The sequence below is a fragment of the Trematomus bernacchii genome, unplaced genomic scaffold (genome assembly GCF_902827165.1).
Source record: "Trematomus bernacchii unplaced genomic scaffold, fTreBer1.1, whole genome shotgun sequence".
Taxonomy (NCBI): Eukaryota; Metazoa; Chordata; class Actinopteri; order Perciformes; family Nototheniidae; genus Trematomus; species Trematomus bernacchii.
In genome coordinates, this window is record NW_022987698.1 from 7,457,784 (window position 1) to 7,475,041 (window position 17,258).

Below are 17,258 nucleotides of genomic sequence, written 5' to 3' on the forward strand. Positions count from 1 at the left end.
TATCGCTGTAGAATACATTAAAGCAATGCTTTTTACATTCTCACAGTTCAGCATTTATGCATATTAAGGTGGGAAAATAGCAACTCATGGTGTGAAAAGAAAGGCTGTTACCCAAGCAGTTCTTACTGCAACATGTTGCATCACAGAGGGGTGTGGGTGCGCTTGGTTGTAAAGCCCTTTTAACTGCCTCTTCTTAGCAAAGGAGCAGATTTGGCTCTTAGTGCTAATCCTCCTTGCATGAAAATAGGGATATTAAGTCTGATTGTTGAAACTAGGTTACAGGGATTGGGAAAGGTACTTAAATGTGGCTGCTGCTGCTGAATGTAGAGTTGAAGTCACTGCATGTGAGCAATCACGATCACCTGTATCTGTACACGTGTGGAATTACTGGCATACATATTTTGTGTGTAGAGTAAAGATGTACATTCTGTACATGTGCCTGCTGCTCTGAGGAAGTGAATAAACTAATTTCAACTTCCCATGGAAGCTGCAGTTTGTCCTCATTTGTCAGTTTGTAAAGTGCTCAGGAAATTGTCTCATCAGTCTCAGAGGGCAGGAATGCTTCAGGTCGTACTTGAATGAAGTAAGGTTTATGCATTGTTTTCATTCCCCAAAGTGGATTTTTTTAATACTTGCAGATTTATTCAGAATTGATCCAACATGGCACAAGGTTTCATAATGTTTGCCAATGTATGCTACCTCCTGAGAGAACTGAGTGCAGAGCGAGATAAGTGAACCTGTTTAAGTACAGATGTGGAGGCAGTTTGAGGTGGGGTGACATTTAAGCCCACGCAAGAATGATCTGTGTCAGACTGTGGCACTTTCTAATCTTATTCAGAACTTTCCAGTCCATTAGTCAGAAAAACAGAGCTGAATAGAGAAAGACTGTACATCCACTAAAACTGAAAATGTATTAATGAGTAAAAAGTCCAGCCAGTGGGAAAAGGTCCTCCTTTTATGTATAACATGACCTGAAAAGTTGGAACAGCAGATGGGAATAAACATCAGCAGTTAGAAAAAATTGCTGTTTGAGGTTTCAATACTATTTTACTCTATACTGCTACACTAGGGGAAACTAGTATTGTTCTTCTTCATTGCAGATATGATTAGGTTTTGAATGCTTGTTTGCATGAACTGCATGCTTAATTTGGGGAAAAGCCCTAACCTTTTTGTTGCTCCTTACTGTTGCTTGTTTGTGATTTTAATTGGTTGCTTTCGGCAAAACAATCTAAATACTTAAATATGCAACAAATATAATAACAAAAAAAGGTTATTCCATAGTCTCAGTGAAGTCATTCCAAAGAAAGCAAACAAGTATCAGCTCTCACAAGATCCACATACATCAGTGGCAGCATATTGTATTTCATTTTCCATTCACGCACAATAACTTAGTGATTACCCTTTCCCTTGTTCCCCCCAACCCAAAAATATGCCCCCCACCTTTAACCCCTGTGAAGAGCATGCAGCACGCCGTCTCCTCTGCCACCCTGAGCACCATGTCGTTCACTGATGCCCAGTGCCATAACTCTGCCGCCCTGCATGATGCCAAGCCGCAGCTCAGCCACTCCCAATCTATGATCCTGCCTGAGAACGGCAAGGTACTCGCCTTTAGAGCACAAACAAACAAAGTCATACATTTGGTGTTCAGTATTCACAGACATGCAGAGGGAAATGCAGATGTTTATCAGTTTCACACAAAACACTGGACATGTACACATGCAGAGGATTGAAGCAGCTGATGATGCCTACTTCCTGTTTTTCAGCTGATCCATCAATGCAGAGATTACTCCTGTAATGTGACCAACATCATCGTGGAGCCTCCGTCTCCTGAGAGCTCTCCAGACAGCGATGGCGGCACACCGGTGAGAAAAACATTGCTTTTATCTTCTGGAATGAAAATACCAAACATCAGTAGTATATTTAATATTTTTGTTAATACTTACCTCAACTTTGAACCTACCCCTTTTCTGCAAACTCTCCTCACAGTAATTCTGAGTAGAACAATACAATCAGCCTTTTGTTAATTATCTTGGCAGTAAAAACACAGCTACAAAAACAAGGCAGTGACCATCAGGCTCAGGTAGCTCTGGCTTTCTACTGAAGTTCTAGGACTTTAGCTTCGTGTGAAAAAGCTAAATCATTGACATTTTCTCACCAGTTCTGTTTCATCAAGAGATAAACACAGATTTTGTAAATGCAGTCCTGACAGAAGCGTATTTCTCCTGAAATGGTGATAGGCCAAGAGAATTGTGGTAAACATATTGTCATCGGAATCTTTTCATCTGTTGTGTAGAGTCAGTGATTAAAGGGCAACTCACTATTAGCATTAAAAACACACATCCCAAGTATCCCTTGGAGTAGAATAGTAAAGCAAATGGTTTTGGTTTTATTTGCAGGTATTTCATTTTGAAAAATACTTTGAAATAAATAGAAAAAATGTCTATCTTAGGTCTATTTATCCTGAATTGTATCTGGCAAAACAAGTTGCAATTGTTTTATACATTTTGATTTTTCAATTCTCTTTTCTTTAGTTTTCTCTTTAAAAGGCACATTTTTTCCTCAGTTTGTTATTCACTGCCTCCATATACTGTACTGTACTGTACTCCATACGGATGGTTGAATAGATAGTTCGTATAAATACGTTTCTCTTAGAACTTAAACGGGGCCATAGCGCAGTGGGAGATTCAGCAGCTCCCCTCCTGCTATTTTTTTGAATGATGCAACATTCAAGTTAAATGGGTTTTCTCAGGATGCAGTGTATCACACAGAGGAAAAGCCCTCTGCTGTACTTTACCGTTACCTTTTATTAATCAAGCCAATTTTTTTGCCTGCCGTGAGTGATGACATTAGTGTGACGTTATGAATAACACTGCTTGAGTTTAGCTCTTGTGCGTTAAGCTCTTTTAATGTGTCATCAGGAGTTGGAGAAAGCTGGCCTCCTAAACAAGACAAAGATTGCAGAAGGAGGCCGGAAACTGAGGTGAGCCTGCTCCCATTGAAGACAAAAAAGGTTGCATCTATTTGTATGAATAATGTTTAAATAAATGAAGGCAAATATAAGTTGCTGCGCTGATCAGATGAGTATTATTGGGGTATTTGTGTTGCAGGAAAAATTGGAGCCCCTCCTGGGTTGTGTTGGTCGGGAACAGCTTGGTTTTCTTCAAAGATCCTAAATCACAGACACCTTCCAGCTGGGTAAGAGCTCAGATAAACTGTGTGTCTCAAGCTTTTATCCAAGGTTTAGGTTTTTTTTACACATTTCATTGTATAAACAATCAATTCATGTTTATTTCCCAGTATATTAAAAGTAACGTGGGTGAAAAATCATTCCATGAAGCTAATTTCTTTATTTAACAATCCTTAGCCAAGTCTTGTGACTTATTGCACAAGTTGTCATTTTAGATTTAAACATTTGAAGTCAGTAGCTTTTGACAAACCCAAAAAAAGAGCGCTTTGTCGACTGTGTTGCTTGTGTTCTATGAATCTGTTTTCATTCATGGCTCCTTGCTGTGAAATGACACACATTCAGTCCTGTGTTCACAAAACAGGTCCAACGTATCTGTTGCAGGTGTTGTGTTCAAAAGTTGCTCTTAATGTTAGAGTTCTGTGCAGGAAATTAAAACACCCAAACTCAGTTTTTAGAAACATGTGTGAGTCAATCTGACCAACTAATAGAAGAAAACATGTTTTGTGTTTGTATGTGCCTGTAAATTGATCAACAGAAACCAGGGAACAGTCGCCCTGAAAGCAGTGTGGATTTGAGAGGAGCACAGCTGCACTGGGCCAACAACCTGTCCAGCAAGAAGAATGTCTTCAAGGTAAAAAATAAGTGGATTAATTTTCAGGAAATTCAGTGAAAAGATCTCCAGATATAATTTGATCTTCCTCAAACGTTCTGTAAGAAACTCTCATGTGTAATTAATCTGTTTTTATCAAATAACTGTAAACACAATTGTTGCTGTGGCCTGGTATAAAGTGAGGACAGTGTGAGCAAGTAGTAAAACATAAAGTCATATTTCTGTCAGCAGAGGAAGTGAGAGTGGGGAGTTTTTTCTTTGCATTTAGCCTCAGTAAAGAAGAAGAAGCTGTAATAATACATTTTCCAATTAATTGTGGCGTGTACGTCTTGAACTATCTTTGAAATCAAGACAATAGAGATTGACACATGACAGCTGACTAACTCGTTGGATAAAAAGTGTAAACAAATAAATATATATATATTTATATATATATATATATATATATATAAATGTATATTATAAATCATCGTTGGGGAGCTGTATGGATATGTGTGTCACACATTAATACATTGTACTGTAAATGTGTGTATGTGTGTTGTAGCTGAGGACAGTGACGGGCAATGAGTTCCTGCTGCAGTCAGAGACAGACTCGCTGATCATAGAGTGGTACAAAACCATCCAGAGCGTCATCGACAGGCTGGTGAGACACACGCACACGCACACGCACACGCACACGCACACAGAGATAACCTTTTATTGTGCCACTTCTCTATTAGTGGTCAAATGGTTTTCATTTGAAGGATAATAGTGTCATACCATTAGTATATAAATGTTAGGACTGCACAGTGCACACACATCCTTTAACAACTTCCTGTATTATTCTTTGTCTTCTTTTCTCTATTTTTCTTTAAGATCAGATTTAAGAATATTAGCCTCCATCTACAAACAAATCATTTAGTTTTCCTTTTGACAGATGACAGCTATCTTTCTTTTTAATGGGTTTTAAAGGTCCCATGACATGGCCATTTCTACTGATCATAATTCCATTGTTGAGGTCTACTAGAATAGATTTACATTGTTCAATGTTCCAAAATCACATTGGTTTCTCATACAGCATCTCTGTATAGTATGTGTATTCACTCTCTGTCCTACACGCCTTGTTGGAGCTCCTGCCCCCCCCTCTCCCTATGAGCCCACTGTGCTCTGATTGGTCAGCTCGCCCACTCTGTTACAGCGGAACATCAGTGATTACTGTATGTGTTACAATGGCGTTAGCAACCAGAAAATGACACCAGTAATGACAAACAGATGAGAATGCTGCGTGGGGTCTGGGTGCCGTGTTGGCGGGACCTTGCGGGGCTCACTGCTGCGCGAGGAGCGGACAGTGTGAGCTGGGTTACTGGGGTCGTTTCCTGGTTGCTGCGTGGGGTCTGCGAGACAGCGAGACACCGCAAAACTCAGCCTGAACTCAGCCTGAGCACACACACAAACTCACAGCTGGCTGAGTCTCAGGCGGAGAAATCCATGGAGCCGCAGCTGAGAAAAGATAAGGCTGAGTGTGTGTGTGTGAGGAGCTCCACGGATTGGTCCATTCGGACCTGGGCATGGTTACGTCACCATACTCAGGAAGAAAAAGAGAAATCTCCAACGAGGCGTTCTGGGGCAGCATAGACAGGTCATTTCTGTGTTAGAGTTTTACTCGCTACAGGGTGTACTTTGAGGGTTTGTGACTCTGCAGACCGTTTACATGCATAAAAAGCTACATAACACACAAGGGGACGGGTAATAACCGGAAAAGCATGACATGGGACCTTTAAGGTCTGTGTGTAAATGTTATTATTACATTATGTAGGTGTGTCCAAAGCAATTTATAATAAGTGCAGTCAACCATGAGGAAACAAATTCTCAACAGCAAGAATCCAGCAAATTAGCTTTTAAAAAAGCCAATCTACATTAAGCGCTTCAAAAAAACCTTTAAAATAAATATTTAAAATGCTTAATAGACTTCTGAGATTCTCTTTAAAAATATGATTCAAACAGTACTTTTTTGTATGTGAGTAACTTAACCCAACGAGCACTATTTCACTTTGCCTGCCTTCCAGGACCGTGAGAACCCGTTGGACAACGTGCTGCTGTACTCCCTGAGGCGGGCAGGCAGCGTGGATATGCTGGAGCAGAGTGGAGACGAGGACGACAGGAGGACCACGCGTAAGTCCCCCCCCCCCCCCCCCCCCCCGAAGCCTCTCATCGCTCCACTCTGACTTCCTTCCTCCACATAACACCGTCCACTCACTCCACCTCAGTTTACTCTCATTCCATCATCATCACTTTTTTTGTTCTAAACTTCCACACAGGCTTCTTACATCCTTCCATCTTCTCCTCCATCCAGCCCACTTATATCTTCACACAGCCTCCATGGCAAATAATCCCCCCGTCAGTCCTGTCTCACCTTCGCCGCCACCCGGCCCTCCCACTCTTCATCCTCACCACCATCCCCTCTCATCTGCTCTCCTGCCCCCCTCATCGACCCGCACTGACCTCCTCTTCTTCCTTCTCTTCCTGCTCCTCCTCCTCCACCTTTCCCACCTTTGCAGTCCCTCGCTCGTCGTCCAACCTGGAGAACACGGAGAGGAAGAGAGTGAAGACCCGGCTGAAGAAGCTGATCCTAAAGAGACCCCCTCTGCAGGCGCTACAGGAGAAAGGCCTCATTAAAGGTAACATTTCATACGTTTGTTATTTGTAATGCTAGTATCCTTTAGTCAGCAGTACGCAGCGTTAAATAAACCAAGACTTTTACAAATACATTTTCCACTGGTCTTTTGTTGTGAAGTTGAACATGTTTTGCTGCTTAACTGAGCTGCATCAAAGTTGGCTGGCTGGAAATCTCATTCTGCAATGATGCCATATCCCAGAGTGAATACGCATCGCAATCCGCTTGCCTGTTTAGTAACAGCTTCTCCAAAAGGAAATGATTTCACACTGCCTGTCTGATGATTACAACACTATTATAACATTACATTTATTCAGCAGAGGCTTTAATCCAAAATGACTTACATTGTGCAATCAACCATAGGAGAACAAAACTAGCTATGGTTTGTTCTCAAAAGTTGAGGCGATCATTTGGGTTATTTTTTAAGTTCTTTGGGGTTTCCTGATAATATTTTAAACCCTTTTTTTGTAGTGCAGTGAAGTATTCTTTCTGGCATTTTATTTTTGCGTTTATGTGACAGGGGGACAGAAAGAGAGGAGGGAATCCAGGGCAGCAAAGGTACCCAACAAAACTGTCGCCAGATATAGCCAGTGATCTCAAGGCCAGCAGCTCCTCATAATAAAAAAAATAACAGTTCAGGATTGAAAGCTACACATCACACAAAGCTTCGACATAATGCCAACATGATATGTAATCTCAACAACATCCTCTTCCACTAGGAGGCGTTATGTGATTTCCTGCATGTCATTCAAACTGAAGAAGCCTCTTAAATGAATGGAAGTGACAGTACATTTATAAAATAATGACTACTCCTACTCCCTTCTAGTGCCAAAGTGGTGTTTAATGTTGTTAAACTGATTGATTTAATCAGATTATACCAAGCAAGTTTTTCAAAGTCTGATCATATGGCATTAAAACCAGTTTGGTACCAAACTCTGAAGTAAAGTGTTGCGTATGCTGGGGTTTTTCCACCCTACTGTATACTGTATATATAGTAGGCCTACAGTACGTGAGCTGCATTGCATCATCAAAGGTGAGCTTATATCGCTCCTGGGAACATGGGGGTTTTATTCCATAGTGAACAGTGAATTTATCCTTAGATTAACTTGAGCCTGTAGCTCTTACATCATGTCTCGGCACAGTTTTTTGAGAAAGAAAGTAACTTTTGGAAAGACATAAAAAGTGTGTTTGTGTCCGTCTGCCATCACCCTTCAGATCAGGTGTTTGGCTGTCGTCTGGAGATGCTCTGTGAGAGAGAGAAGAGCACCGTCCCTCGCTTCGTCAGACTTTGTACTGAAGCTGTGGAGAAGAGAGGTACAAACACTGCAAACACACAGCCAGCTCCTGCTAATGTGAAGCTCAACTTAGAGGGGGACGCAAGAGGAAACACTCCTTTATTCTGTTTTGAGCACTAGTCACATAAAAGCATTTGTGCACCTTATTGTTCAGCTCCTTGACATCAATCACTTAGCAAACATTTACTGACATTTTTGTTGTGATTGCCTGACAGAGTTAAAAGAAGCACAGAAACAAAGTTCTGACAGCTGCCAACCGAAGATAGAGATATAATAAGAGACAATGGAGTTGTTTGGGAACTGTGTGGAAACAGTACTTTTAAATTAATATTTCATACACATCAAAACAACTTTATTCTGAGTATTGTTTTTAAAAACTTGGTTATAATGAATTGAATATTTTCAAGGAGCACTTTTGGTCTAAGACATTTATACTCAAGGATGTGACGGAAAGTCAGAAAATGCCTCTTGCATTTACCCAGTGTTTTACAGTATAACATTAACCTCAACTGAACACGAAGAAAATCTGAATATGTAGACATTTTACAAGCTGCAACTTGTCTTTTTTTCTATGGATAAAAAAACTGATGTTGATTCATGTTTTTGTCAACTAAGTATGTGAGTCACTTTAGCTCCTAGAGAGATTATAAAACGCTGGCAACACATTTTAATCTAAAGTGAAATAAAATGAAGTTAATGTGACCAATGATCAATAAAAGACCAATCTAGGCTAGATTTCTTTACCACTTTGATAGAAAGAAAGAATAGAAAATATCAATTGAGGATGTTAATAATTAATTGTTTACACTGCCTGACCTGATCTACAACATCAAACCAGTGTGGAAAAATAATCATGTCATCATATAACTCAACGATATATATATTTAGATGTGTCGAAACTTGCTTTTGCTTGACTTTATTCAAACACTTTTGGAAAGTTAGGCAACAAAACAAACTTCCCAGGCTTGCTAAATAATGGATGTGCAGAAGCAAAAACAATTATATCATCTCTGACTGCCTCGAGAAATGTGTCACTTTGACCAGTGACCTCACCAGCTATTTGCGTAATTTGACAGGACTGGACACTGATGGCATCTACAGAGTCTCAGGGAACCTGGCAGTGATCCAGAAACTACGCTTCCTGGTGGACCACGGTGAGGATGAAGGGGAGGAGGGGATTAACTGAACTATGTCTATAATTAATGCTGATTAATTTAATCTCGGACCATGAATGAAACCTGCTAGGGAAATGTTGGGGGGGAAGAGAAGTGGTGCCAGGTAGATGTCAAAGAGAGAGAAACATCGACATTAAAGAAACTCAAGTTGTTTGGAAACTGTCTGGGAAAAATGCTTCAAATATTTCATACACACAAAAACAATCTTTCTTTTGACCACAAGGTTTGATAAAAACTAGTTTTGGTGAATTGAATGTCTTTAGGGAGCAGTTCTGAAAAGACATTTAAAAGAAAGACTCAAAAACGTTTAGCTAACGAGAGAGAGAAAATGATATGAAATATTTTGATAATTCGATAAGTTATTTTGATTCATTTAATCTCTGACCATGAATGAAACCTGTGAATGAAATGCTGGGGACAGAGAGAAGTGGCAGAGTTTACAATTGGACATCAGAAAGCATTACATTTGAACCCTTCCTATTTTTTCAGAATGCTTTCTGATGCTGTTTTGTATATTCTACATTTGCACACACCTGCTTGAATCCTGATTGTCTCACTCCCACTACATTTGGTGGACGCCGAGGAAAGCCCTTTGAGTAACTGTTGGTTTTTGCAGAGCGAGCGGTGACTACAGACGGCCGTTACATGTTCCCGGCAGAGTTTGTACAAGGTAGATTCAGATTTACGAGGGGAAAACGGCTGCTTGAACGTGTCACTCGGCCTGCTTATATTTGTGCATCATTTGTTGCATAATGTGAACACCTCAGTCAGAAACTCCCCACACGCAGGGCTGATCTGCGGCACAGACGTGCTCAGTACAGTTTGCTGCTTGTGCTACCATTTGCTTAATGTATGTGTGTCCCTTAGGCTTTTCTGCTTCAAGTTTTCTGATGTAATAACAGGCGGCAGGTTGTACAGCGACGCCTCGCACGGCACATGGCTGCCACCAAGTGGAGGAAACAGAGAATCAGCTGCAGCTCACACACTGTGAAGTGCTCTATAATCCCACAGCAGCATCTCCCTGACCAACGCTTCTCATCATTAGATTCGTATTTGTATCATAAAGAACTTCAATCAAAGCCTTTTATTGTTTTCCCTTTGGTTTTATGATCCAATTTGAGAAGCATTGGTCAGGCCTGGATTTTAAGAAAATGTTTGCTTTACATGTGTTTGTGCTTCTCTGACGAGCTTTTCTATCTCCATCCTGCAGCTACAAACCTTCGTGTTACGCCTCAATCCGACATGAATTCACACTTTAATTATGTTGTTAGCTTAACAATGATGTCACTTTAACTCCACTTCTTTTTCTCATTAACTCACTCTAACCCGTTGTCTCTCTTTTTCACATTGTCTTCACTTTTTCTGACAATGTCTGTTTGAATGTCTCCCCCCTCCTCCCTCCCTGTCCCTCAGAAGAGAAGCTGAATTTGGACCAGAGTGACTGGGAGGACATTCATGTCATCACGGGAGCTTTGAAACTTTTCTTTCGCGAGCTTCCCGAGCCCCTCGTGCCCTTCGGCTTCTTCACCGACATCGTGGAGACAGTCAGTGAGTGACCCGCCTCAGCCCCAGTTCATTTTATTTCTGCTGTACACATCCCCCATTAATGTCAAGAATAATAAAGAATGGCACTCATCTTTGATTAATCTAACCTTAATGCTTTTTTAATGGATAGGTTTTTTTCGGGATATTTAGGACTTTTTTTTATTTTGTGTAGTAGAAATTTGACAGTAAATGAGGAGAACTAGAGAATTAGGATTAGTGAAAGTATTTTTTTTTAATGTATTTTATTTATTTAAGAAAAGGAAATGCACATTAATTAACACGAGCACTTGCGTCCATCCAGTCCCTAGTCATATTCAAAGTGAGGTTGTTCAAATTACATGATCAGCGTCTTTTAACCTCGTATTGGATAATTTATAATCTCACTTTGTTATTTTTCCTTTGCTGTGCTTTTATTCTGAATCCTTGCAACAATACTATGGTTTTAATGAGTCAAAACCAGGACAGTCTGTGTGAGAGAGTTCACCCCCTCTTTTCTTGGATGCTTTCACACTTTCTCAAGCTGCGGTGAAAGTCATTTTCTTCAATATAGAATACACTGAATTTACAGCACGTTTGTCCACATCTAGGAAACACTGCAAAACACCACATGGATCATGAAAGATAAATGGACACGGTTAAATCAAATGTTTTTTTCCAAAAAAGAAAATTGCATGAGTTCCAAGGAGAGGGAGGAATAATTACATACTGACAAAAGATAAATTTATTGAGCAGTGTTTAACCCAAATGAAGTTATGGTTTTACTGCAACAACAAAAAATCCTCACGTTAGCTGCGTTTTGTCGTACTCCAATTATCCTCAACTCCCGCTTATATTTTTCTTCTTGTTAACAAATGTCCCGAACACACAAAAAACAACAATGTGTTTTTTCATCTTTATTTGCTTTACAACTTCCTTTTTGTTTGTGGCCGTCCATTCTGATGTAAACCTCTAAAACGGTCCATAAATATATAGTCACATTTTTGAAAAGGCCAAATATATTCTTTAAACATTAGGTTAACGAAAATGTAACTCAAAAATAGAGTGTAGTGATTTTTGGGGGACTATTTTCAGCTGCAGATTAAAACACTAGTGCTCCAGTGAGTACTATACAGTAGCATCATGATAAAGTAAAATGTCATTCAGTGCAACTTAATAATGTATTTAATAGTTTAAACAACAATGTAGGCCTATTACATTCAAGAATAAACCAAATCAGGCAAACATAGTCTAGTTAGTATAATTTTACTGATCACAGTTTTAATCTTTTCATGGTATTAAAAAAAATAGTTTGACGTTACAGAAATGTATCGGAATGTATTTGACTTATCATAAAACAGTAGATAGCATTTCCAAATTAATTAAATTCAGTGATAAACTTGCATATTAATGAGAATGATAACTACATGCTGTTATATCAGATTAGATAATTGTTGATAAAGTACATGTGATATCAGTAAGCGAATGTACATTTGGTTTCCGCTGCTCATGAAGTTCATGAAGTGGAATGCAAATGATGACATTGACTGTGATCTTGCTCTGTGTTGCAGAGATGTCGGACTACATGGACAAAGTGGATCGTTTGAAGTGTCTGGTGCTCAACATGCCTCCTTCTAACCATGACACGCTGCAGTTCATATGTCGCCATCTCCAGCGGTGAGAGGCCGGGAACAAAAAACGCACATGTTACATTTGTGCTGAAGTGTTTGTCTTTGCTGTCTCTCATTTGTCTTCCCTAAAACTGGCACATTTCACAAAGCAGAATATTCCCAATGGGATTTAACGGCATGAAGGAATGAACCTTGTGCCCTTGAAGGAAAAAAAAAAACTCTCCTCCTCATAAATGTCCTTTTGAAATGTGACCACAAGAGGGGGTAGTTTCCTTGCCGTTGTCAGTCATTTTCTGTCAGGGACTCTTTGGCCGCGGTTCTCAAAGTATGCCAGTGCTGTACCAGGATCGCACTGTTGTTAAGTTTGGGTCCCTGTGAAGATGAAAAGGCTGGAGGAAGATGAATGGTGTACGATGTTCTGCGAGCCAGTTCCTTTTACAGTACATAAAATGTGTGTTTTTTACCGCCTATGGTTTTTCCTTCCACTCCAGGGGTGAGCGTTCGTGTTCAGAGGCCGATGTTTGTGCCAGGGTGTGGTGGGCCCCATGAATTTGTCAACTCTGTGTCTTTCTCTCATTTTCTCCCCACTGTCATTCCTTTCCCCCACTGGCTCTGTTTCTCATTTATTATCTCCCTGCTCACTCACCCCTATCGCCTTATCTCCTCCTACCTTCCTTTCCTTTCTTTACTCTTTATTCTCTTCCTTTTCTTTGCTTCCTCCCTTTCCTCCTCTTCCTCTCATCCTCGTCTTTCCATCCCTTTCTCCTTTTTTCTCCCTCCTCCCCCCGCCTTCTCCCCACGTTCTCCTCCTTGCCTCGAAGGTCCCATGGGAGCCTTGTGGTTCGTCTGCTGGAAGGCATACCAACACCACCGCCGCCACCACTGGAACCTCTCTCTCTTTTTCTCTCTTCGCCCTCCTCGCTCGCTCTTTTTTCTCTCTTTTCCCCCCCCTCTCTCCTTTTTCCTCCTCTCTTTTTAATGTGGAAGTTTTGAGCAATTGCTGGCTGCTTCTGTGGCTTGGTGGGAATGGCATTTTTAGAAGAATGCCTCATGCTGTGGCTTAAACCCATTCCTGCGTCCCCTCCGATCACACACACACACACACACACACACACACACACACACACACACACACACACACACACACACACACACACACACACAACATAGGTGGATACTGGATGTAGACACAGTGCAGAGACATGAACATGCATGCAAAACACAAGATGTCACTGGTTGACTTTGATTCTTTTAGTTGCTGTCCTGATTTGAAGAAGGTTAAAGATGTCACATGCTGACCACAAGAATGAAGCTGTGTGGGAAGCTAGCAGTCATCTGTGTGTCTGCAGTCTCAACGATTAATTTAAATAAGAATAAAGTCTACAACACTGCTGGCCTCTCTGTGGGGATGTACTCGGGCAGAGTGATGCTTGTAGCTGAATACTAACAACAACATGCTGACATGTCCCCAGTGACAAGGTATAACATGTTGATGTTAAGCAGGGTTTTAACATTTGAGCACTTAATACAAAGTACAGCTGAGACTGATGGTAATGGCATCAGTCTAACAGGATGTATAATATACATAATATACATATACTAAATAGAAATTAATAATTAATAATTTTGACTTGATAATGGCTGAGTATCTCTTAATTTTAACCAAAATGTTCTTTCTATGTTGTCATTTTTGTAATCTTTTTAATTGACACACTACATCTATTGCACGTCTGTCCGTCCTGGAAGAGGGATCCCTCCTCTGTTGCTCTCTTTAAGGTTTCTTCAATGTTTCCCCATTAACTGTGGGGTTTCTTTGTCAGAGGTTAGGGTCTAAGGACAGAGGGTGTCATATTCATATTCTGTAGAAATTATAAAGTCCCCTGAGACAAATGCAAAATGTGTGATATTGGACTATATCAATAAACTTTGTTTGGCAATCCCCACAAATGGTGATGCTTTAGGAAAGGTCAGGGGATCACAACAAAGTTATTAAGGTACATCATCTAAAGGGTATTAAAGCTATCCCACAGTGAGATATTTCAATTTAGGCCCAAAATGGAACCATTTTACAAACTTGACCAGAAATTAAAATCCGCCAACTTGAACAATTCATAATCTGTTATCCAGAGACATTTTTTGCTGATATTTAAATGTTAAAGCTATCTCTTATGTGTTTAATCTATCTACAGAGTTTTGGAGAAGACATGCAACAATCGAATGACCACCCAGAACATCGGCATCGTGTTCGGACCGACCCTCATGCGTCCAGAGCGGGACAACAGCAACATGGCGGTGAATATGGTTTACCAGAATCAGGCGGTGGAGCTCATCCTCAGCGAGTTTGACCACATCTTTGGAACAAGAGGCCCCTCTTGATCTTTTCGGACTGAGGCGGGGAGGGGGATTCAAAAAGCTCTTCCAGATCAGACGAAAGCACAAGTAGTGCAGCATTTGTCCTTTCTGCCTGTTGACTCATGTGGTGTAAAATGGGTTTCACATCAAAAACGTAATTACGGGGTACAAAGAACCAGGAGAGAAAGCTGCTAATCATGACATCTGGCCTCCATATAAAGACATGTTAAAACAATAATAGTAAAACAAACCAATTTTAGCTGCGATACTTGTGTCTTTGACTGCAGGAGCCGACGCCTCCTCGCCACTTTTCATTGGTCTTAAAGACACAAACTGGATTTGTTTTTTAAAGCCATAAAATATATACATCTCCAGCAGCTAGCTGAGTATTAATCAGGTATTTGTCAAGGACTGTGAGGAAGGATATGTCTTAACCTAGCACTGAAACAAAACTTGCCATCTCACTGTGAAAACACATGCACCAGCACCTCATGCAGCCACGATGGACAGATCCCACCTGCAGTGGAAAGCAGAAGATATATACTGTAAAATATGCAAAGTAACAGGAAGCAAGCTAGGCGTGTAAATGTGGCCGCATCCTCACTGAAGCCATACAGTGTTTTAGATAAAGAGTTTTATGTTTATTTCAGACTTCAGAGGTGAAGTTCAACTCTTCAAAGAAAAAAAGCATGATTTCAGTGATGGGATCAAATAGAACCAAATAGTACATTGTCATGAGTGTCAAAGCTTCCCTTACTGTACAAATACGTCATTTATTTTTATTAGTTCAAACTCCTCAGATTAGGAAATATAAAACTGTAAATATGTAAAATACTGTCTTTGTCAACTAGTAGCACTTTGGATACATTGTGTGATCTTAACATTATATATTAGCCAAATTCAAACTGATACATTTGCTTTTAAATGACCAGTGTGGTGTTCAAATATTGCTCGGACCTGATTGTTAACTCTCCTGCAATAAAAAAAGAAAAGTTGAACAAGCTGATTTGATGTGTTTTGTGATATTGGTCAGGACGTGTCTGTCAGGTTGTTTGTACCAAGCTTGCGTGAGAGATAGTGGAAGTGTGTGGAAGTGTGTGGAGGTATAGTGGGCCGCAGCGGGCGGAGGCCTCCCCTGTGATTGGTGTGAATGCTGCTTTTAATAACAGAACAAAAGAGGAACTGGAAATGCATATGTTTAAAAAATGTGGATTCTCCCCAAAACCCTCTCCCTCTCTCACTCTGTGGCTTTGGTAATTTTATATTGACTGTGGGTTTGGCAAGAGACAAAAAAGAGCACAAAATAGGGAGAGGAGGGTGGGGGGCATAGATTTTGCAACATTTTATTAGATGCATTTATTCATTTTTATGTTCCTATTATTTCCAATCGTGACAGTGTTTAAGGAGGGGCTAAATGATGTGTAGTTGAGTGATGGGGAGTCATCTGGACTTATGGGTATTATGTCCAAGGTCGTCCTTATAGTTGACTGACACAGAAATATGTTTTAACCTAAATAGACAACCACATTTGTTTATATGATCCAAATTCATGTGAGCATAGTCATCACAGTTTATACATTTATCTCTCAGTCAGTCTGCAGTTTTTTTTTTGTCTTCTGACAGCGGTATGTTGTAAAGCTTGCCCACATTATTCAAATAAAATATAGCGCCCTCAAAAATAAATGCATTTGGGACTTTTTCTTCTGTCCTCTCTTTTTTAAATGTGTCAACTGAAGGGATTTTTCTTCAATAAAACCCTAGTTGCGTTTAACTGATGTGGGCGCTAGCTGTGTGATGTGTTTTATTTCACTTGGTGTGATGGTGCTAATGACTCCCTAAAATAGAATCAGACACAATCAAACACCCCTCCCTTCTAATCAGCAGCATGTTGGCAGTGAAAGTCAACTCTATTACTTTGGCTTTAATCCTTGCCTTTTTTCTTTCCTCAGTTTCCTTCTGTCTTTCTTCTTTGACTTATTAATCACATGTAATTTAAAACAGCAGTCTGGATATCCCTTAATACATGTGAAAACGATGCAAAATTACCTATTGTGTATGAAAAGTACATTAGAATGTGCAGGCATGTTTTATGTAGACAGAAGAGCACAAGCGCAGCAAAATGTAGCTTTCAACCAAATATCTTTTTAAGCACGCACTGATGAAATGTAACCGCCTGACCATTTTGCATCTGTAGGTAGTTATTTTGTTTGCTTCAACAGTAAAACAAAGCGTTTCTGAGTATGTGTAAGTATTTATTAAAGAAGTGTGGAAGAAAGAGAATGAGAAGGTTGGGGAATGTTTCATCGGTATATGTTTTTCATCCAAGTATCATCATTTTAATTTCATAATCCAATCCACTTTAGACAGTGTACTTTAGAGTAATTTGCTTGGGCAGCGCTATGTTAATATATCTGTATGGTTTATTCTTGCAGGAAGAGATACAGCCGTGATTTTTTGTTACTGTATATCATAGCTTTTGTTCATGAATTATTTGAGAAAAGAAGAGACATCTCTGTAGCATAAAAGACACAAAGCCTTGATCCTGTTGCTCTGGTTAAAGAACAGCTTTTCTGCCCACCAGTAAATGTATATAGCTGTCCTCATTATATACACTCAGGCCTGCCTGCTCTGCTACACTGTTGGTAAGGGGAATTTAAACTTTGAAAAGCTGAGCACCAAAGCAGACAAACTGTCGCTCGGGATTTGATGTGATGTTGCAAGTGAAGCTGGTCTCTGACTGTCGGGATTTTTGCACACCACAAGTAAAAGTCAAGGCAGTTGTCAATTAAATGTCATCGTACTCACTTAAGGCTTAAACCAGCAGAGCAATGAGA

At 40.1% G+C, this 17,258-nt stretch overlaps 1 protein-coding gene across 1 annotated transcript in view; it reads left to right on the forward strand.

Annotated features, from left to right (window-relative positions):
* The window catches only part of arhgap9 (Rho GTPase activating protein 9), a 39,822-nt gene extending 24,392 nt beyond the window's left edge, over positions 1-15,430 (forward strand). Inside the window, 14 exon segments of the mRNA XM_034138799.1 lie at positions 1,458-1,598; positions 1,764-1,862; positions 2,919-2,980; positions 3,108-3,195; positions 3,723-3,818; positions 4,342-4,440; positions 5,843-5,948; positions 6,335-6,454; positions 7,666-7,764; positions 8,822-8,899; positions 9,537-9,590; positions 10,334-10,468; positions 12,013-12,118; positions 14,262-15,430. Coding sequence (XP_033994690.1) covers positions 1,458-1,598; positions 1,764-1,862; positions 2,919-2,980; positions 3,108-3,195; positions 3,723-3,818; positions 4,342-4,440; positions 5,843-5,948; positions 6,335-6,454; positions 7,666-7,764; positions 8,822-8,899; positions 9,537-9,590; positions 10,334-10,468; positions 12,013-12,118; positions 14,262-14,448 — 1,470 coding nt within the window. The 3' untranslated portion in view covers positions 14,449-15,430.
* The last annotated feature ends 1,828 nt before the right edge of the window (positions 15,431-17,258 follow it).